This window comes from Vigna angularis, chromosome 2 (genome assembly GCF_016808095.1).
Source record: "Vigna angularis cultivar LongXiaoDou No.4 chromosome 2, ASM1680809v1, whole genome shotgun sequence".
Taxonomy (NCBI): Eukaryota; Viridiplantae; Streptophyta; class Magnoliopsida; order Fabales; family Fabaceae; genus Vigna; species Vigna angularis.
The window spans coordinates 66,051-88,977 of record NC_068971.1 but is presented as its reverse complement, the minus strand read 5'-3'; the positions used below and the strand labels follow the sequence as shown (position 1 = coordinate 88,977).

Below are 22,927 nucleotides of genomic sequence, written 5' to 3'. Positions count from 1 at the left end.
CATAAGATTAGGAAGACTTTAGAGTAAGAAGGACTTTAGTGTGGAGATTCTGGAAGTTTTCCGGGAACAACCTTTGATCAAGAAACTAAAGTCTGGAATAGAGGTAGGGGAACTAACCTTTCTATGCTTTTATATTATGATTTAGTATTGTTTTATTACTATTCATGTCTTGAAATTCTGTGTGAATATTGTTAATGAAAAACATAGGTGTTTGTTGTATTGAATTTATGTGTTAATATTATATGTTGTTGTTTTGAATCTGTAAATAAGAAATTTGTTAAAAACTAGTTGAGGAACACTTTGGCTAAGGAAAGACTTGGTACTTAAGTTGTCCATTGTGACACACCTCTCTTTCCTGGAAGTCTACTCGATAAGTTTTTAACTTAAATCCTATTGAACAGATTAAGTACTGTTAAACTATTATGCAATATACTCAATTGATATAAAATATGTGATGGATTCATCTTTCTGGAAGGATAAGAAGATGTCTAACCGGCTATGCCAGATTCAACTTCTTAGTTCCCCAAAACATTTATTTATTAAGGTTATATTTGTGATGGTAGGATAGAGGAATCTTAAAAATCGGAGTTTGTACATCCCTGATCATAAAGCAACCTTGGTCAAATCCAGTAAGTTGTGACTAGTCATATGTACTGGCGTTTATGGTGAGTTTGATTCGTCAAACATTTGATTATTCTCCGGTGACCATTTATAGTGATATTTTATTATTGTTAATTTATTTTGTGATATATTCATTTTGTATTATTTCTGTGATGATTGTATTTTATTATATTGGATTTGAATTTATGCATCTGAACATGATATGAGTATTATGGGGAGATTTTGTAATGGTATAATCTGAGTTGAGGAATATGAACATGATATGAGTCTCGTGGAGAGATTCTGTAATGATATGGTATTAGTGTATATGTTGATGTTGAGGGTCCCGTCGTTGGAGGTTATCCTGATACTCTAATAATCATCTAGTCTCAAGTAGAGAATGATGAATTATGTGGTGAGAGGGGCAGGAGGTTCTGGTCTATGTGCCGGTTTTGGACATAGTGTTGAGGACTAACCTTGTGGATGGTATGGAGTATTTTGGAAGTGTACTTGTAAGAAGAAGTAGAAGTCATCACAAGTGCATAACCTCCCGTGACCGCTCATCAATGTATCATTGGATGAGTGTCTATTGGGTATTGTGGAATGAGTGTCTATTGGGTATTGTGGAATGAATGTCTATTGGGTATTGTGGAATGAGTGTCTATTGGGTTTTGTGGAATGAGTGTCTATTGGGTATTGTGGAATAAGTGTCTATTGGGTATTGTGGAATGAATATCTATTGGGTATTGTAGGATGAATGTCTATTGGGTATTATGGGATGAGTGTCTATTGAGTATTGTGGGATGAGTGTCTATTATGGATTGTAGTATGATAGGATGAGTATCTATGGTGCGATTCTTGTATGATGGTATGAGGGTGTCTGACATAATTATTATATGATGTTTGTTGAGTGTATCAAAGTAATTATGCATGTTTTATAAATTATTTGTTGCATGTTAGCTCACCCTGCTTGTTTGTGTTTGTGTGATGATCGTATAATTCGTTATACGGGAGCAGATGAAGGAATGTCGTCTGATTCAGTGCCAATGAAGAAAAAGATAGAAGAATAAATTAGAAGAATTCGTAGTTTGTAGTTGAAATATGAGTTTAAAACATATATATATATATATATATATATATATATATATATATATATATATATATATATATATATATATATATATATATATATATATATATATATAAACTAGGAATTATCACGTGTGAGATTATGTGATGTTACCTTAAATGTAATACTATAATTATCAAGTGTGAGATTATGGGATGTTACAAGTATAAATGTTCTAGTAAATATTTTGAATGAGTTTGATGGTTTATAATTACTTATATGCTTAATAATATAAATATAAAAGCACAATTTCGTTAAAAATATTATTTTATACATGTGTTAGAATGACAAACTCTATTAAAAAATAACTAGTATGTTAGTTTTCAACTTTTTACATTAATTTCATAAAGATCTTAAGGTTAATACACACATCACCAAAAAACGTGATAGTAAAAACAACAACATAAAAGCATTATTAATACATTTTAAAAATAAAATAAACTTATATGAAAAAAATTTAAAAACCATCTAATTAAAAAAATGACAGAATAACAAATTGTATTAAAAAAATATTATTTTAACTCTTATTTTTTTTCCTTTAATCTCATTATAACCCTAAACTCTAATATTTGCTTCAATATCTAGATGACAGAAAATAATCCGTATAAACACCAACACAAAAGTCATTAAGACATTTTTAAAACAAAATTAGATATATATTGAAAAATTTATCTTTGTAATGAAATAGAGTGGCTACCACCAAAATCTGAGTAAATATACTTAATGTATTTAAGACATAATTATAACATTTTATATAACTTGTATTTAAAATAGAATGAGCACTTAAGCAACTTAATGAAAAATAATATTGCTGCAAAAACCAAGGTAGATATATAAAAAGTACGACCACATAAATCAAAATAAACTTGTTATTAATTGTATTTAAAACAAAATAAGGATATTTCATTCAGCTTATATAAAATAGAGTAAACGCATAAATAACCCAATGAAAAATACTGTCATAAAAATCAAGGTAAATGCACAAACCTTGGAACCCAAATGATCATGTAAATAGATTATTGAGCATATATTTAAAATAGGATGAAAATATAAGCAACTCAATGAAAAATATCACCATATAAATTAAAATAAACCCACAAACACTATATTAGTATCACAGAAAGAACCTTCGTAAAAAAAAAGATAAAACAGAAAGTAATGAAGAAAATTCAGCAATGATGTCAGCATATTTACATTAGGGTAAGAGTAATCCAATATTTTTTATAAATATTAAAAGAACAATAAAAATTTTAGTATGACCTTGCACTCTTACACCTCAGTTTCTAACACACAAAAGTAGGTTAATATAAATACTAATAAAAAAATTACAAGTAAAAACAATAAATATTGTCCATAGCGTGCTGTAATAAGATTGATGTATATGTTTTGAAGCTTGATTGTATTGTTATAATATGAAAGCTCTAGTAAGTTTTTTTAATGAGTTTCACAGTTGCTAATTATTATATAAGCTTAACAATATAAATATAAAATATTCACATATTGCATAAATTTATATAATTATTATTTTACATGTGTTGAAATAACAATTTGTATTCAAACACAGATAATATGTTAAGGTTTTACTTTTGCTTTAATGTTACAAATATCTTAAATACATGTTCTTTAGTAGAGATTGTATTGGAAATATACAAATTTATAAGAAATATATGAATTATTTAAGTTATTTTTTTATTATATATGTATACACTTATAAACAATAAGTATATAAAGTAATAGAAAAATTACCTGGTTCATGAAAAAACAAAATAACAAATATTAATTAATAAATTATAAAAAAACAAGTATTTAATAAAATAAAATATTTTATTAGAGACTCGTATTAAAATATTCAAATTTACCAAATATTTAAAACTTAATATTCTTGATATTAAAAGTGGAATATTTTAAAGTACAAAAGTAATTGATTTAGTTGGAAAAATATATTATCAAGAATTTTGTTTTAATTATTAATGTGAAGTTTACAAGTGTTGTTTATGGAATGGGGTTGTTGTGCGTGAGGGAGGATGAACAGCAGCAGCCTGTGCCTGCCTCACCAACCTACCTCGCTCAACCCATGTGGTTGGCGAGTATATTAATTTTTATAATTAAGGTTTTTCTTTGGTTGATCTTTTTTAGTTAATACTTTAAAAGATAATTTTTAAGGGCATTTAAAAGCATTATTCTAAAATTATACAAACAAATCTCAATGGGACAAAATCTGTTAAATTTTTTTAAAAAGTGGAAGAATGTAATATTGGATTTTTAGTAAATATAATTTCTTTATCAGTATCATTTTCTACTTTGAGAAATTTCCTTATTCTAAATTATTTTACGATATTCAAATAAAACCGAGTTTGAATAATAAATAAAAAAAGAAAAGTGTAACGATAAATAAATAATTATATTGAAAAGAATAAGAAAGGAGGAAGGGCAAGAGAAAAAGGGTGTGTGGGGGTTGTTTGGTTTGGTTCATACTCGTTTGTGTGGGTATCGTTAGGCTAGTGACGATCGGATCCAGCTACAGTTACAGGTGCGGCTTCTTCTTCATCTTCTTCTTCATCTTCTTCTTCATCTTCTTCTTCATCTTCTTCGGCATCCTCTTCCAGATCTTTCTTTGAATCCTCACACGCGCCTCTTACTTAGTTCTAGGGTCGTTGTTTCCGCCATAGATGTTTGTTCATATCTGCTTCTCGCGCATTTTGTCGATTAATTTTTTATTTTTTAATATAAAAAATGAAATTCGTTGTAGATTACGACTTTTTGTGTCTTTCTTGTTTTTGTTTGCTTGATTGAAGATCAAAGAAGCAAGATGTTCGGTGTAATAAAGCACAAGGTAATATTTTTTTTCTGATTGCAATTGCATTTCACTCTGCTTCATACGATGAACACAACAGAACGCACACTCTTTTTTGCAGACTCAGAGCATTCGCCCTGCCTTCTCCGCTATCAGACAATTTTCTTCTGCCGCCAAAGAGGTTCGTATTATTGATCTCATCTAATCTCTTATTAGATATCAACCGAACCCTCCGTTTCTCAGATTCACGTCTTTCGCTGCAGATCACTGTTCGAGAGGCTCTCAACACCGCACTCGATGAGGAAATGTCAGCTGATCCTAAAGTCTTCTTGATGGGTGAAGAGGTCATCCATTTATATTCTATTCTATTTTCTCTTACATTTTTTTTAATTCTTTTTCGCCCTTGCCCTCTTCTCTTAAGTTTGGTCCTTCATTTTCCTTCTGATTAAGTGCAGGTTGGGGAATATCAGGGTGCATACAAGGTTAGTTTACTTGTCTTGCCAACCTCTGGATTTAACAATTCGATACCATTGTGTATTACCTATTAATTTTCTTTCTTCTTTCATTTTAGATATCCAAGGGGCTGCTCGAGAAGTATGGCCCTGAGAGGGTTCTCGATACCCCAATCACTGAGGTCATTTTCCTTGCGCACATTTCGTATCTCTTTCATACTTCATACTTATCCACCCATTTGGTTTGCAACTTATTTACCATCTCCTTCCGTCCCTCCCTTCAATTCGTTACACTGCTTCACTGTATTTACTATTAGGTAACAATGGTTGCAAATTGGACACATTTGGTACTTCTTGAGGCTCTAACCCTATCCTAGTTTTAGTCTATTAGATCTAGTACCATTCAAGAAAGAAAAAAAAATTTCGCAGTAAGAAATTCATAAGTATTCAATTTTTGGTTAAAAACCTATATTTAATTATAAAACAAATGATGAACTCAAACTATACATTAAGCCGACCCTTTAATGTTATTTGTTGCCATTCTTCATTTTCTGAATTACCAAGAAGCTGGCATGACTAACCCAAGCACAATGTTATGAGTTAGAGTTTGCGATAAAGCACATGTGTTTCACCTTGAATCTTCTCTAAATGAAATTTGTAATATTTTGGCATCTAACCACTTCTGAATTTCTCTCTGAACTTGCCAAGGTCCAACTTTAATATGTTCAAAGAGTCATTAGTGGAATCAACCTATAAAAGAAACAAATTGAAGCTTTAATAATATGATGGCTTCGGGATTCATTCCTTGGAATTAGAATGGGATGTTATTTTTGGCTTTTGTGTTCTCCATGTGTGCCGCTTTTCACTTTTTGTAACAGATTGCTTATTGAACATGAAAATTGATCTTTTCAGCTCCTCGCTATAACATTGTACTCTAATATCTGTGTTTGAATACTGTTTTCAATACCATGGTTGGCTCTCCATCTTAAAAATGAGATTAACAGACTGACTTTTATGAATTGAACTTAACTGCCGATCCCTGCCCAAAAACGAACAGCATTTATGCACAGTTGCATGTGTTGGATTTACATAATTTTTTGTGAAATATAATACAGGCTGGGTTTGCTGGTATTGGAGTTGGTGCTGCTTACTATGGTCTAAGGCCTGTTGTGGAGTTTATGACTTTTAACTTCTCCATGCAGGTAGGATTATATCTTATTGCCTCATTTCTTTGTTAAATTTAGTGTGGAGTTAAGTGTTACATTTCTTACAGAGTCAGCACTTAGTTTATGCAAGTGTGTGTGTGTGTGTATTAAAGTTATGTGAACCTGGCTGTACATGAAGATGATTAGATAACATTGCATGAGTTTTCTCTTTAGTGATAGGAATAACTTAGTTGACTTTTTCAATACATGATGATTGATTCCTCAAGGATAAAAATGTCGACTTGCCTGTAAGGCTGTGTTAATAATCAGGATATAGGTGTGCCTACCCAACTCAAAAATGCTTTGCACAAGAGTATATAAGATAAATGATATAATTAATTTCTAGTAGACATATAAGTGGTCAAAAAATAAAAATTACTCTGTAAAAAGCATAGTCATCATTCATAAATAGATGTCATGATGATAGTCCCAAAATATTATCATCATTTTCTTAGGCATAATTTTTAATAATTAATAAGTTATTGGCAACAAAGGATCTTAAGGACGAAAAGAGTATCGTGCCAAACTGATAGGTACAAAGGGAAGGTTTTCAGCAGAAGAAAAACTGTATGATTTAGTTTATTAGGAGATATAAAAGGGACAAACAGTTATAACTGTCTGTGGGTAGGTTTTGTTGTCTCAGACTTTTATAAAGTCTATGTAAGCAGTTGTTTTTAGCAGTTTTTTAGGAAGTTTTGTAAAGGAAAGGCTAGGGAGAGTCTGGTCCTCTCGAAAGACCAGGGCTAGTGTAACAATTTAGATTACTGTACTTGTTTCGTTGTTAATAAAGTTGTCTAGTTTTTCTGGGTGAACATCCAAGAACCTTTAGGAAGTTTTGTAAAGGAAAGGCTAGGGAGAGTCTGGTCCTCTCGAAAGACCAGGGCTAGTGTAACAATTTAGATTACTGTGCTTGTTTCATTGTTAATAAAGTTGTCTAGTTTTTCTGGGTGAACATCCAAGAACCTGTCTTGGAAATCTTTACAGTTTTAAATAAATCTGGGTGCCTATCACAAACCTTGACAAGTTTGAGCCTCTGATGTGTTGGAGGGATGGCATCATGTGGGTTCTGAAGTGCAAACTAGTCAACACAAAAAGGAGAGAGCATCAAAGCAAAAATGAGTTGTCCAAGTGTGCACCGAGGTGACAAGAATGGATAATAGTCAACACCAGCAGGTTGCTGGAAAACAACAGCAAACAATGGATAATAGCCAATCTCAAACTAGAGGGGGCGGGGATGTGAAAAACAATGCATGCTAGTAAATGGCATACAACTAGAGGAGTCACATGACAAATCACCAATAGTGATCAAGATTTTACATGCTTTGGGCTTGTGATTGTTGCTCTATGAAAACCTGAAGTAATTCTCTGTGCATTGCAGGGATGACTTAATGCTTTTAATGTTCTGTGTCTGACTACCCTGTTAAAGATATAAACGTAAGGATTTGTTGTTGGGCAAAGCTGCGGATCTCAGTATTCAAAAGAGGGATTCAGTTTATTGTTAACAGTGCCAATCATATTTGACTTTAAAAATAAAGCAATTCTGTAGCGTTTTAAAAAATAGTTTGAACATCACATCAATGCCATAGAAATCAATTTAGTTTATTAGATGACAGGCTTTTTTGCTGCAATTTGGTTACTTGACAATCCTCTGCGTGAAGTAGGGCCTTGTGTTTGCAATCTTAATGTTGGCCTCTGGTAGCTTGAATATTGAATAATAATTAATTCTGGTGAATATTGTATCAACATGTGTAATTATGCCTAGTTTTTAGCCTCATTTGTCTGGTATCCAGCTGTGTCATCTTTGGTTTATTAGCTTGCTGATTAATTATTTAACTTCTATCCACTCATTGAATTTTAATTATTGTTGCAGGCAATAGACCATATTATTAATTCTGCCGCAAAATCCAATTACATGTCTGCTGGGCAAATATCTGTACCTATTGTTTTTAGAGGACCCAATGGTGCTGCCGCTGGGGTTGGTGCCCAGCATTCTCAAGTATGGTTCTACAAGCTGCTTTCTTTTATGTACAAACTTTATTTCACTATTTCGTTAAATTCTGCCTTGAATGTACTCTGCTTTAGAGCTGTGGAGAACTGATAAATACTTTAGATTTCATCTATGTATCTACAACTTTGCTTTTATGCAGTGTTATGCATCTTGGTATGCTTCATGCCCTGGGTTGAAAGTCCTGTCACCGTATTCATCTGAAGATGCACGTGGTTTGCTTAAAGCTGCTATAAGGGACCCCGATCCTGTTGTTTTTCTTGAAAATGAGTTGCTGTAAGTTTTGCTGCTTGATTCTCTCAACCCCACACAACCCCCTACCCGTGAAATAAGTTGCCATAGTTTTAACACCAGTTATTATTATTATTATTCCGAAGAATATTTAATTTGTACACTATGTCCCCTAGATACGGTGAGTCATTCCCTGTTTCGGCTGAAGCTCTTGATTCCAGTTTTTGCCTTCCCATAGGAAAAGCAAAGGTAGTTAATTATCTGTAGTGTACGAATCCTTGTTTCTAGAGCCATATTTAGTTATTTACTACACAATAATGCATTCTTACTGAATCCATGTTTGCTTCACGCATTTTATCACTATCAGATTGAGAGGGAAGGAAAAGATGTAACTATTACAGCTTATTCAAAAATGGTTGGCTATGCTCTCAAGGTTTGTTTACCGTGAGATCCTTTTGTGGTGTAGATATGAATATTTTGCTGTTCTAAAAAGTTAAAAATCTCTAACCCCTTTTGTACTACCAAAGTAGACAACATTCTTAAATATCTCTTCTTGGTGTTTTAGGCAGCTGAGACACTGGCTAAAGAAGGAATCAGCGCTGAGGTAAGATTTGCCAGAGTTAGTAATGAACTTTCCCTGCTTTCTGCAAAACTTCATTTGGGTTATGATAATGGTTAATGACGTTTATCCACATAGGTTATTAATTTGCGTTCAATCCGACCGCTGGATCGATCAACGATCAATACTTCTGTCAGGAAAACCAACAGGCTAGTGACAGTTGAAGAAGGGTTTCCTCAGCATGGTGTTGGGGCTGAAATCTGGTTTGTCTCTTTGCATTAACTTTCTCTGTATCTTTCTGGTCAACTCTTGCCAATCATGTGAGTGTATACTTCTCTTGAGCAGCACATCTGTCATTGAGGAGAGTTTTGGTTATCTTGACGCACCGGTTGAGAGAATTGCTGGGGCTGATGTTCCTATGCCATACGCAGCTAACCTGGAGAGACTGGCTGTTCCACAGGTAATGATTGTAGAATATTATTTGTTTCTTCTGAATGTGTCAACTTGTTTTGGAAGATCTTTTTTCTTTATTTTGATCCAGAAATGTATTTTTATTTTGAATGGGTGTAGTGATAGCCTGGACATGATGGTCTTGTGTGACACGAGTATTGATGTTAATTTGTTCAAGGTTTTGGTACAAGTGTATAGAGAATTTAAATCTGATTTGTTTTCTGGTTTATGTGGATGGACAGATTGAAGATATTGTTCGAGCTGCGAAGAGAGCATGCCACAGATCGGTGCCTTTGGCTGCAGCTGCTTGAAAGTTCTGGAAAACTTTCATGTCCTGATTAGTTCTTTGGTAATCCTTGATGTACCAAAAACAATTTTCCCCCAAATTTCCACCATAAAACAGCAGGAAGAAATTACAACCAAAGAATGCTGGTTTTAACTTGCGGGTTATGCTGGGCTTTGGTTAAAAAATTCTGTTGTATATTCCTAATTTTCAGGACTCACAGATGCCATACATTTTTTTCCCATTCTCAGCCAGCATATATATGGGAGGAAGTTAAGTTTAATAACTTGGAAAACAATAACACAGGGCGGGAAGTCTTCTGTGTTTTGGTTTCTGATTGGCAATACCTGAGTAGTCAATTTTTTGAATACATTATCGAGTTTCTTTCCAGTGGACCAGTTCTATGCAAAAGATCTAGCTCTTATTTAATTCAATTCCATTTACTGTTTTAGTTACTTGGCAGGCTAGAGATATTTGATTTGACATGAGGTCCGTATCCTTGGGGAGAACAAGGCTATGTGTTGTGAATGGTGCTTGGTCTTAGTCACCGTGAACCCCCTAAAACTACTTATATAACTATCGATTTTCTCTGCCGTTCTTTCGGTTAGCAATATCCACGAAATCATATTGGCTGCTGTTAATGTCAATCGAAGAAATTTCTCCATTTGCCATTTCCTCTTACTTTCTTTGCGAATGTTACCTTTTCCAGTTATCTTACCCATTGCGTAAACGAGTTTAACTTTTATCTATGGGAACTTTTCACCGTGAATCATGTGTTGAGAAATCACTTGGACGTTGCTATTTGATATAATTGTTCGTCAACTTCATTAAGTATCATGTCAATGTATTAACAATGGAAGATAATTTGGCAAATTTGATGTCGCAAACCTAATTATATGCTCTAAAATATGTCACTGACAATAGTAAATCACATTTGAGAGATCGTTTTGAAGGACAAAAGATGGGGTTAATTTTTTAAGTCGTAAAAAATATTATATAATTGGATAAATATTTAAAATGGAAGGAAAATATATTAACACTTTGTTTTTTTTTGTTTGTTCTAAGTTGTTATTTTCTGAATTTGAAAATGTAATGTTTTCTTCCCTTTTATTTTCATCCATAACTTTTCAGTTTTATTCTGTTTGCCGTTTTGACATGATAAAATGTTCTGTTCTTATTTTTGCTTTACTAGAATATTAATGCTGTATCTGGGTATGAAATCGTTATTTCGAATACAAATTCTCCTTTTCTTAGCCCTTAACTGAAAAAAGTAGTTTCAAATATAAACGCTCGGTTCCTTAAGACCTCAATTAACATTTGTTTTATTATATTTAATAATCTTAAATCATTTAAGAGTTTATATGAATGATAATTTAAATATATTTTTTCTTTTAACCTTTTTATGTATTTAAAGACATGACTGTAAAAGAATTTTAAAATTGAAGGTGAAGAATACCTCAATTCACATATACTGATTGTATTGTATGTATTTGGGTTCGGAACAAAAATTTAAGTGATCATATGTTCATAAAAAATCTTTCATAAATTCCAAAATATGTTTTCTTAGTTCTTTTTGCATGTTATTTGTTTCCAATGGTTTTTTATAACAAAATCTCACAGAAAGCACAAAATGTCCTGAACCGTAAAACTGGGGAGTTATACATAAAATCTAAGCTTTAATTACTAGAAAATAGCCAAGAATTACATGCAAAATATGCTCTGAAATGTAAACCATTTTGTTCCATGTATGAAGTTGACTTCACTTTCGCAAAGCAAGTTATGATATCAAATTCGATTACATTATTCTTGGAGTGGAGTTAAAATGTGATAAATAATTTAGTTTTGCAGACAAATGGTATTTTAGAAGCTTCGGTGTCACTTTTTATATTCTGTGTACGAAGTATTTTAATTTAAAAAAAGTGTCTTTGTTTTAGTTAGGGAGCATAATTTTTAAAAATAGTTTGGCAGTTATTTTAAAAGTCAAAGTCGAAAAGCTTACATTTTGGAGAACAACATTTTGTATTGATTCTTGTCTGGAGAAAAAAGAAATCGAAAAAAATTGTATGCATGGAAGGTGTGGCCTTGACTTTTAACAAGTGAACGAAAGTATTTTGAGTGAATAGTTTTATAGTATAATTCAATGATTAGAAGGATGGAGTAATGAGAAGCAGATAATTGAGAGAGGGAGGAAGAAGTGATTATAGAAGTGTAGGGAGGAAGAACACATAGATCTCTGCAATGGGAGATATATTATCAAGGATGGAGTAATGACAAAAAGAGAATTGAGAGAGGGAGAAAGAAGTGATTATAGAAAATGTAAACACATATATTTCTATAATGGTTAGGTATTGTTTATTTTCATTAAACAAGATATTTTATCTATATATATACTCATGTTTATTTCATTTTTTATTTTATATGCTAGAAAGAACAAGGTTAGGAATAATTGGTTTATAGTGTAATATAATAGTAATGGTAAATAGAAATACAATATTATTAAAAATAAATAATAGTGGTTATTATAATAATAATAATAATAATAGAAATAATGAAAGGTTGGGGGTGGTGGAATTTGCGTGGGAGGAGTTGATGGCGTAAGCAGAGGAAGCGGTTGAAGAAAGAAATGGTCTGATTGGGATGGGGAAGGGGATTTGACCACCTCCTCGTTGTCGTTGTTGGCGGCGATTTCCATTTGCTATTCTTCACTCTAATCCCTCATTCGTTACGAACAAACAAAGCAAAAGTTATTAGAACAAACGATTGCAAGACATCGATGAAGAGCTCTCTGAAGAAATTGCGAGGTCTGGCGCTTCACAATCACAACCACAACCGCACTCGCAAGGATGACTCCTCCAACTCCATTCAGCCTCTGGGCCAGCTTGACGAGCTTGCTCGGGCCACCCAGGCACGCACGCACGCCTCCACATTCGCATTTCTCTTTCCATCTATGTTTCTTCAACATATCCTACCCTATCATACAATACATCTCTACTTTTAGGGTTTGACGGATGGAATTGATTTGGAATTGCTCTTCAGGATATGCAAGACATGAGGGACTGCTATGACACCTTGCTTTCCGCCGCCGCTGCAACCGCCAGCAGTGCCTATGGTAGGGTTGGGACGTTGGAATATCGTTCGTTCATTCATTCTTTCTTTTCTTCATCCTTTCATGCTTTTCATATCGTCTATTATTCTCTTCTTACAGAATTCTCTGAGTCCTTGCGAGACATGGGCTCTTGTCTTCTCGAGAAGACCGCTTTAAATGACCACGCAGATGAAACTGGCACTATACTCTTCTTTTACTTCTTCTTCCACTTCCGCACGCACTTCATCACCTTTTTCCTAACCCCTTCCTTTGTTCTTTTCTATTCTATTATTGCAGGAAAACTTCTCCTCACGCTTGGCAAAATTCAGTTCAAACTCCACAAACTAATAGATGACTACGTCACTTCCTAATCTTCTCTCTATTTCCATTTTATCTTTACTTCTTATTTTCTCTGCTTTTCATTACTCTTTTCTTTCCCATTCCAGCGTTCTCATATAATTCAGACAATTACCGTTCCCTCGGAGTCTCTCTTGAATGAACTTCGAATTGTTGAGGTTTCTAATTCTAATCTTTTTTATATCTCTATCTATTGCACTTACACAAACCTAGTCATGCATCGCTCTCGTTCAACTTTCAGATTCAACTTTTTCTTATTGCAGTAACCTAAGAATAACTTTATTTTTGTATTCTGCATGGATGACCTTTTTGTAATTTTCATCATTTTTTTTTTGTTTTAATACTCGACCAGGAGATGAAGCGGCAATGTGATGAGAAAAGGTTTGAAATGATGTTTTGGATCTGGTATTATCTTTGACTGTCACACTGATATACTTCTTGTTATTGTGTCATATGATATGCAGAGACGTATATGACTATATGGTAGCAAGATACAGAGAAGGAGGCAGGTCTAAAGGCGGGAAAGGGGAAACTTTTTCTTTGCAGCAGTTGCAAACTGCTCATGATGAATATGATGAAGAGGCTACTTTATTTGTTTTCCGATTGAAATCTCTGAAGCAAGGACAATCGCGTAGTCTTCTAACACAGGCAACGCGTCACCATGCTTCTCAGGTTCTTCACATTCCCCTGTTTCCTTGTAAGAATTGGAGTTTTTTTTTTTTTTTTTTTTTTATGTTATTACCATTGCTTTCTTTTTGTGCCCAAACAGTTGTGTTTTTTCAAGAAAGCAGTCAAGTCCCTTGAGACAGTAGAACCACATGTAAAATCTGTAACTGAACAGCAGCACATTGATTACCAGTTCAGTGGTCTTGAAGAGGAGGATGGGTATGAAGGTGACGATGGAGATGATGGTGGTGGTGGTTATGATGACAATGATGATGGTGAGCTGAGTTTTGACTATGGACAAACTGAACAAGACCGAGATGTTTCTACGTCACGAAACTCCATGGAGGTGACTACCTTAAGTAACTAGGATCTTCAATTTTTTTCTTCCCCTATGTGTTTTGAGTTTATTTAGAAATGGTTGTCTAGTGAAGGCTGGAAAATTACATCTACTAACACGCAAAAGGGAACAGGTGAATGATTATGCACTCATGTGGTGGTCGTTGAAGGGTTTGAATCCTACTGCATGCTGTATATGTGTGAAATCAAAATTAATGAGTGAATGACTAAATTCGTGGAGAGAGATTATGTTGTGGGCAAAGTTGTTTTTACGGTCTTAAGCTCAAAAGTTTTGCATATTTGTTTATTTAATTGTGACTAACTGCTCTATGCACACGAGTAATACAGTTTAATTAGAATGCCGCTAGATGGACAATTGAGCAAGAACCTCTTCAAGTAAACTACGGGGTTTTAACTTCTTTGATCAATGCATGAAAATGCCATGGAAGTTTTCAGTAATGAACTTCTGATTTTGAAGATTTTGGTTCTGAACAATATATATATTTTTAGTTTTCAAAGTTTATAAAACACTACAATTAGCTTATATTACTCATCTTGATGACATGGTGCTTATCCGTGTTCACCTCTTTTCAGCTGGATCAAGTGGAAGTTACAGCTCCTGGAGGTTTTACATCCGAAACTGCCAAGGTAAAAAAGACATCTATTATCTTCAATTTTATTTTTGAGCCTCTAAATTTGAAGTACGTAAGGGCATGCACAATGAATCTTTTGCTCTGTTTGCAGGAAAACTTAGACAAACTTCAAAGGAATTTGTTTTCCTTTAGGGTTAGGACAGGGAGCCAATCTGCCCCGCTTTTTGCGGATAATAAACCTGATGCAATTGAAAAACTGAGACAGATGCGCCCATCTTTATCTCGGAAGTTTAGTTCATATGTGCTACCCACACCCGTTGATGCTAAGAGTTCAATCTCTTCAAGTTCAAATAATCCAAAACCTTCCAAAGTGCAGGCAAATTTAAGTGAACCTACAAAGAACTTGTGGCATTCATCCCCATTAGAACAAAAGAAACATGAAAAAGATAGCGGTGATGAATTTTCTGGTTCCATTGTCAGAAGTGCTCCGTCAGTACACAAGGAAAGTAACAGTAATACTGCCTCCACGAGATTGCCTCTTCCTCTAGCAGATAATCTTTTATCCTCGAATCGTGATTACATTTCTGCTCACCCTAAAAAGATTAAAAGATATGCCTTTTCTGGCCCATTGACAAGTAATCCTGGGCCTACCAGACCAGTTTTGTTAGAAAGTGTTCAACTGTTCTCTGGACCTCTTTTGCCAAGTTCAATCCCTCAGCCTCGGTCATCATCTCCAAAAGTATCTCCCACTGCTTCTCCCACTCTAGTGTCTTCACCCAAAATAAGTGAGCTTCATGAACTTCCTAGGCCTCCAACCAATTTCCCATCCAATTCAAGGCTTTTAGGTTTGGTGGGACATTCTGGTCCTTTGTTGTCTGGAGGTCAAAAGGTTTCCTCTGCAAATAATTTGGCTGCATCAAGTGCTGCATCTCCATTGCCAATGCCACCTCAGGCCATGGCTCGTAGTTTCTCCATACCTTCTAGTGGGGCTAGAGTTGCAGCATTACATGTTCCTAGAACACTAGATTCTTCTCATGGATCATCTATATCTGAGACTATTGCTTCTCCTCTGATACCACTAGCATTATCTAGTAGTCAGCCATCATCAGATTGCTGAGGCTGCTGTCTAGATATTTAGACCGGAGGTATTTTTTTAAACCAGGGCCTTTTGTTTACTTTTTTTCTTCTTATTTTCTATTATTTTTGTTTTCCTGGATTTATTTGAACTTTTTTTTTTAACTGTGAAATTTAGACAACGTAGAAAGTGTTGAAATTTTATTTATAGATGGCAAAACCTCTGTCTCCATTTTCCTGGTTTGGAATGGGATAAAATGGAGATGGTTAGTACGTACTTGTAACAGCCTGTGTATAGGACACCTATTATTGAGCGAGTTCTGTTTTCAAAGTTCTTGCAATATATAAATGATTTCCAATTCCCCCTTGTGGAGTACAATTGTCGAATGAAAAATATCCAATACTTTTTATTGTATCTTTAGTGTAATTTGGAGTATGTGAGTTTATCACTTTAGACTTAATTAATTAGGATTATGATAAAATATTAGGATAAATAAGGGTTAGTGCTTTATGTATTGCAATTGCAACATGATATTTCATATCATATGAAGTCAATTCTAATGTCATAATGTTCGGTTTTTATTCTCTCCTTTTCCTCCGGCAATACCTTAATCTCTCTTAGCCACTCCCATTCTTCTAATAAAGTGTCGAATTTAATCACAAGGCATGGGGAACTATGTACTATCCATGCTTCAAACCCAAAGGGCATTTGGGTGAAGGGATGCGTTCTAAATTTTGTTTTTATCTAACCGTTTAAACTTTTGGAATAGTTTGGCATATGACAAAATAAACTATGTAATCTTCATACAAAATACTCTCTACTGGAAATGCACGTTGGGATAGAGAATATTTTTGGTGCAAGCATCGTCTATTTTAAATGGACTATTTTATTATGTACAAGTACTTTACAATGAGGTCACACATGCAGAAACTCACTTCATAGCTATTTTTTTCATCTTCTCCTTAAAATAGCATGTGCAATAGGTGGAAGTGTTTATAATTGATAGGATGAATAATTTAGGACATGATAGGCCAGTTTTTATAATGCATTGGAGAAATTTCAATTCCAAACTAATTGATATTACCATTGTAAGATTTATATATTGCTTTATTATTGTTCCTTGTTCCTACTACCAATACTGTTAGAAAGTTTAGTTTAACTTACATATGATTTAATGTTCATTTTCTGTTTTTCAGGGATGTGTGTGCATGTTTTGTCTAATGTTATGCGATGAATCCAGGTATAGTCTATGGATACTTGTGCAGACTAATTCTACTTACATCTGAAGTTAGCCTTTACGGCCTGGCAAATTAAGCGTAGGGCCAAGAAAACTTAGGTTAAGTTTTGCTTAGTTGCAAAGATGTATATATTCGTTTGTCTGTCATATTCATTGTTATTTCAACCTTATGGGCTTTTTGTTTTCTTATTTCGAAATAAATGCCCATCGGCTTTATTGTTGAGATATGCATTCATGCAATGACGGTAACCAATCAATCATGCCTCGCCTTTACGAGCAATCCAACTGTCTAATTAAGCTGTGTACCTTTCAGTAAGTGCAATTTGCTTTCATATGTTTTCTTAACTAAACATTTCTATGAACATATGAAATCAATTCTCCGAGAATTCGATTCATTTCTGGATTGGCATTCATAAATCATGCTTTTGATTTGTCTGCAATCTGGTGGAGGTGGACGAGAAGAGAGAATAGAATTCATGTAATGTAACAATGTCGCATTTGTTGTTGAGTCATTATTTGGTTAATAAAACGTTCACGTTGCAATAATAAAAAAGGGAGAAATGAAGTGGAACATCGTGCAATTATGCTCTAGCAGGTGTGGAACCACTCAAGAAATTGCTAATCACTAGCTAGGTACCGTGGCATTTTCTATGAACTGGTAGAATTGGTTTAAGTCAGACAAATGGGTACTCTTGTTGTGGACTCATTGGGGTAATTTTGTTTAGAACATGTATGCCAAATCCAAATACCCAAATTTAACTTGCTTCTGTCATTATCATTATAATTAATCTATATATATATCTATATATTACAAATGGGCATCACAAACCATCCGTACTAGCTGTACAGATTTGGAAACCATGAAAAGAATTATCGATGTCCTAATTCGAATGCAATGCATAATAATATTGGTAATTTGGAACAGTGCAAGGAAAATAGACATTTCTGATGTGCGCTGTTTGGACGATAGAGATTGGCTTCCTCGTTATTTGGTAGATATAGTCTTTCATTTGCAGCTTTCTCCAGTATCATATCTGACGAATCCCATTAATTCTGGTCCTTTAAGTCTTGTGTTATTCTTGAAACTGCAGGAATATAAACTATTATTAACTCATGCTCTTACACATGTAAATCAACTACTTGAGCATGGATCTAGAGGTAAGAGAAGCATGAAATCATAACAGGGGAATGTCATCAATGTTATATAGAAGCATGAAAGTAATAGCTAAATTCTACAAATGATCAGCATCGAAAAGTAAAACGTAAATTATAATCGCTAGCCATGTTCCTATTTTAATGGTATTTATATAATTTCTTGTCACCAATGATTTGAGTTCAAGTCATATGTTATTATTACTGTTATCACCCTGCAGATATAGCGGCTTAAACTTATTTACAGAATCTGTGACAAAATTTGTGCAAGTAATAATATCAATTTTCCAAGTAGTAACGAAGTCGACCTTGTGAAGTACTCAGATTAATAAGTTTTAGATGGACTCACCTTTGTTCAGAGAACTTTGAAAAAGAGCCGGATGTAGGGAAAGTACCACACAGATCGTTGTTTGATAGGTCTCTGCATAACATAAGAAAAACGAATTTAAACGTGAGAAATTAGAATTGACGGAGCAGAATGAAAAGATGTATGATATTGAAAAGTGTAGGACAGAGAGACTCACAAGATCTTGAGGTTTCCCAACTTAGTGAGTTCCCTCGGTATTCTTCCAGTGAGCATGTTGCTGTTGAGCCGCCTGTAATATTGTATCATAAAAGGGTTATGCTTAATGAACGGTCCACTTGCTATTTATTTTAATTAACTTACAAGAATTTGATGTTGGAGAGGTTGGACAGGCTGGCGGGAATGGAGCCAGTGAGGTTATTCTGGTAGAGACCCAAGCTAACCAGGTTCTTGAGGTCTCCAAGTTCCTTTGGTATTGGACCCTTCAAATCATTCTTGTATAGTTCTCTGCACATTGGCAAACCAAATCTTACGTTCTGTCTTTGCATAACACATTCAAAAAGGAACTTTGGAGAAATAAACCCTCATATTTGATCTTTAGTGATGTCTGTCAGACATTTTCAGAAAATAGATAAATACAAACTTCGCTACGGCGCTTACAGAAACTGAAGGCGCTGGAGCCTCCCTAGTTCTGGAACCAAATGACCAGACAGTTTTGCATGTCCGAGGTCCCTGCATGAGTACGCAATTATCAGACTTAACCCAACCCAGTGAAATAATCAACACTTATCAAACAAACATGTTACAAAGAATACATAATAAAATAAAAAATACAAATAATACATTCCAAATAAAAACGTGAGAAACTGAAAAGACAAGATGGAGTTAATTACAGTCGGGTTACTCTCTTATCATCATCACAGGTAACATGGAACCATGTACAAGGATCCACCAAAGTTGGATCCCAGCTCTGCAGAACGTTATTTGGGTCTTTCACAGCTCTTCTGAATGCGAACAGAGCATCACCTGTTCGTTTTCAAGTTCAAAAAAGCAGAATATACTATTGTGACAAGATTCTTCAAAATTTGTGGCTGGATACATATGGAACGCATACATACAAAAGGGTGGGTTTACCTTCAGAGTTTGCATTTATAACAGCAAAAGGATCTGATAGGAGAAGAAAAATTGCAAGAACGTAAAAAGGTACCCTCATGCTCCTCTCCATGAAGTAGCAGCCCTGAAAGTTGGTAGAGATTTTAGAGCCTCACCCCTCACACCGGCTGACACCAATTGATGGTTCTATTTGTAGTCGAAGTGCGCCTAATAGTAATAATACTAATAACAAAAACATGTAATAGAGACCAAATCTTCCTCTTTCTTTAATGCAATTATGCTTTTGGAATGGAATCACAGATATATGGAGAATTTTATAGTGCCCGTAAATGGATATGAGATGCTACCTCTTTAGTTTGTCTATTCACACTCAACTAGCATTGTAGTCTTACGTGTAAATATCATTACTCTTTTTCAAATGATAATTAAAATTGTTATTCTCGATATTTAGTTAGGTCAAAGACTATAAACACTATTTGAATTTTTAGTAAGGAAAATATTTACGTGCATTTAAAAGTGAGATATGTTCATTATTATTATTTTTGTAATTTAAAGGAGCATTTCTGGAATGCATGTATACGAGAAAAGGATTAAAACAATTACGTTAAAGGTAAAGATAAACTGTACGATATCAATTAGATTATTCAGTATTTAAGCAATATGGTTTAAGGCTATCGCAGTAGCAATACAAAGAATGTTTCAGGCGATTACACAGACTAAACTAAATTTTTGTTCTTCCTCTTGTATTTGAAAACAAAATAAAAAAATGTATACTTTAGATTCGATGATGGATGGTGTGATTTCAAAGAAGGAGAATAATTGTTCGTTCTGTTTTCTTTTATTAGAAAAAATTATCTCTGACACAGCAGCAAGGAATATTAATAATGGTATTGAAAACTGTAAGTAATAAAATGACAAAGATGATAAAGTTAAATTGGTTTTTGATTAGTCAACCATGATGGCAAATTAGTTAACTGGAAGCATCATAGTAAGCTTTGTGATTGGACACGTAAAAGTAAGGCACTAGCTAGGAATGAAGAAAGTGAATAGAAAGATTATAGATGCAAATGAAATACTCGTCTTTTAATGCATTTTATGTTAATGGGTCCAAATCCAACACTATAGTTTTGACTTGGGACGGCTCAATGGGTTGAATTGGTTGACAGCATGGTTTGTTCTGTTTCAAGTTACTGTACTTTGTATCTTCTTTTTTGATAGTGGGAGGGACACAAAAGCATGAAAGGGTTCCTTTGTGTGATCTTAGACAGATAATGCAATGATCTCCTCATTAAAAGAAGTGACTTGGAGATTTCAGACTTAGACCACATCATGTTAACTCCTTTTCATTCTCACACTCACCAACCATAAGCTTGGGAAAAAGTTATTATAGTATTACTGTACGAAACAAAAAGCCCTCTCTACTTAGTCTCTCTTTCTTCGGCCAAACGATAAAAGCTTTCCATACGCATAATTATTGTTGAGTGTATAATCAACACCTCACGTGTAAAAGAAATTATAATGGTCTTTGACCATTGACCACCACATTTAGAAAGATAAAGTTGTAATATTATGCCCCACCAAGGAGAAAGGGAGGGAACAAAATTTTGAACTAAAAAGTAATTAAAATCCTTATTATGTAATATTATGTAAGTTAATTATAAGATGACACACATTACAAGGATAAAATAGTCATAAATGAGTGAACTTTTTTATCTTTTCAGAAAAAAAGAAAAAAGTTAAGAATGAATAATGTCAAATGAATGTAAAATATTTGTGTGTCAAAGTATCATTTTTCTATTATGTAGTGTAAACATTTGGTTAGGAGGATGTTAATGTTGTTTTTTAAGATGTAAAAGTATTAGAAAAATAATACTTTGACACACATAATTTTTTTACATTCATTTGATACTATTATGTTAAAAAAAATACAAAAAATTACTCATTTAAAACTATTTTACCATTATACTATTAATCAAATTAATGTAAAAACGTGTTATTGTACCGTTACTCAAAGTATTAATATTATTGGACATGATTGCATAAATGTTTGCCATGTTCACATCAATGGACCCCAATTCCCGCCATTGCTCTCTTCAAATCAAATTCAATCCAACATTTTTCCGAAATCGACTTTTTGTTCGTTATCAATGGCTATGCAATTTAGGGATTTTAATATCATCGTCACGTGCTCTCATAGACATTGGATTTCAATTATTGACAAATAAAAGAGATTAACTCTTTGCACGGGCCTTAACACAAGATTTCTGGACTTTCCTTTATAATTCAATTTTATATCAAGAGCTCTATAAGTGGGCCTTTGAGCCCAAAAAAACGTTGGTAGTATATGTTAGTTATTAAGGAATTAATCGATACATCATAATTCCTTTATATATATATATATATATATATATATATATATATATATATATATATATATATATATATATATATATATATATATATATATATATATATATATATATATATATATATGGTTTGCTAACACGCGTATGTTTGTTTTTCAGTTGGTACATTTAGCAATGTGTACCGGGTTTTAGTATACAAAAATACCCTTATATATCATGGATTCTAAGTTTTAAGGTTAAGGGTATTTTAATAATTTTCATTCTCAAAACTAAAAAAAAAAAAGAAACCCCCCAAACCCTTACTCATCTCTCTCATTCCTCTCATACCCCCAAATAATTTCACTTTGTGTGTTTAAATTTTTAGATTAAAGTTTTTTATTTTTCATTTTTCATTTTTCATTTTCATTTTTCACATTCATTGAACTTTTGGTATTATATTATTATGTAAAAAAAACATTTCAAATTAGTTTGTTATATATGTTAAAACGGGTTAAATAATAATTAAAGAATTAGTGTAACATTGCTAGATAATCACACCTATAAAAAATGAACAAACACAAAACACCTAAAGCAATACACAAAACATAAAACACATTGGTGTCTCATATTATTACTTTATATAAAGTATATATAATAAAGTGAAATTTAAGTTTAAGTTAATCATACAAAATTATATTATTATTTTATATAAAATATATATAATAAAGTGAAATTTAAGTTTAAGTCAATTATACAAAATTAACTTATAAGAAAATATTTGCATTCTTATATAATTTAATTTTATTTTATCTTTAGTTGATGTAAGTTTTTTAACATACTTTTTCATGTCGTGAACCAGACATCTTGAGTGTGAAACTAGGAAGAACCCAATAATAAGTAACATGAAATCCAACCAACTTTATTAAGATAAAATTTTAATGACTTTGATATCATTT

At 33.3% G+C, this 22,927-nt stretch overlaps 3 protein-coding genes across 7 annotated transcripts; 2 read left to right on the top strand and 1 right to left on the bottom strand.

Moving 5' to 3' along the window:
- The first annotated feature begins 4,107 nt into the window (after positions 1–4,107).
- LOC108321718 (pyruvate dehydrogenase E1 component subunit beta, mitochondrial) lies at positions 4,108–10,137 on the top strand. 2 transcript variants are annotated; one of them, XM_017553560.2, is made up of 15 exons: positions 4,108–4,259; positions 4,525–4,562; positions 4,645–4,704; positions 4,787–4,867; positions 4,979–5,005; positions 5,095–5,157; positions 6,091–6,177; positions 8,051–8,176; positions 8,328–8,461; positions 8,593–8,665; positions 8,784–8,849; positions 8,982–9,020; positions 9,114–9,238; positions 9,321–9,435; positions 9,668–10,137. In XM_017553560.2, exons 2-15 carry the CDS (start codon positions 4,539–4,541, stop codon positions 9,734–9,736), a joined length of 1,089 nt encoding a protein of 362 aa, XP_017409049.1. In that variant the 5' UTR covers positions 4,108–4,259; positions 4,525–4,538; the 3' UTR covers positions 9,737–10,137. The 2 variants fall into 2 exon arrangements, with proteins under 2 accessions (XP_017409049.1, XP_052728797.1); XM_052872837.1 differs by having other exon boundaries at positions 4,132–4,259; positions 4,479–4,562.
- Positions 10,138–12,264: 2,127 nt separating this feature from the next.
- On the top strand, positions 12,265–15,890 carry LOC108321694 (uncharacterized protein At2g33490). Of its 4 annotated transcripts, none has more exons than XM_017553522.2 (10): positions 12,265–12,613; positions 12,745–12,817; positions 12,914–12,991; positions 13,091–13,152; positions 13,240–13,308; positions 13,503–13,531; positions 13,615–13,822; positions 13,920–14,162; positions 14,747–14,800; positions 14,897–15,890. In XM_017553522.2, the coding sequence occupies exons 1-10, from the start codon at positions 12,482–12,484 to the stop codon at positions 15,860–15,862; spliced, it is 1,914 nt and encodes a 637-aa protein (XP_017409011.1). In that variant the 5' UTR covers positions 12,265–12,481; the 3' UTR covers positions 15,863–15,890. The 4 variants fall into 4 exon arrangements, with proteins under 4 accessions (XP_017409011.1, XP_052729795.1, XP_052729796.1 ...); XM_052873835.1 differs by having other exon boundaries at positions 12,473–12,613; positions 12,707–12,817; XM_052873836.1 differs by lacking the exons at positions 12,265–12,613; positions 12,745–12,817; positions 13,503–13,531.
- Positions 15,891–17,803: 1,913 nt separating this feature from the next.
- Positions 17,804–19,921, bottom strand: LOC108321696 (leucine-rich repeat protein 1). Its single transcript, XM_017553523.2, has 7 exons — positions 19,648–19,921; positions 19,407–19,539; positions 19,174–19,245; positions 18,877–19,020; positions 18,734–18,805; positions 18,559–18,630; positions 17,804–18,142 (listed from the first exon to the last, which is right to left on the bottom strand). The coding sequence occupies exons 1-7, from the start codon at positions 19,736–19,738 to the stop codon at positions 18,064–18,066; spliced, it is 663 nt and encodes a 220-aa protein (XP_017409012.1). The 5' UTR covers positions 19,739–19,921; the 3' UTR covers positions 17,804–18,063.
- Positions 19,922–22,927: the final 3,006 nt, after the last annotated feature.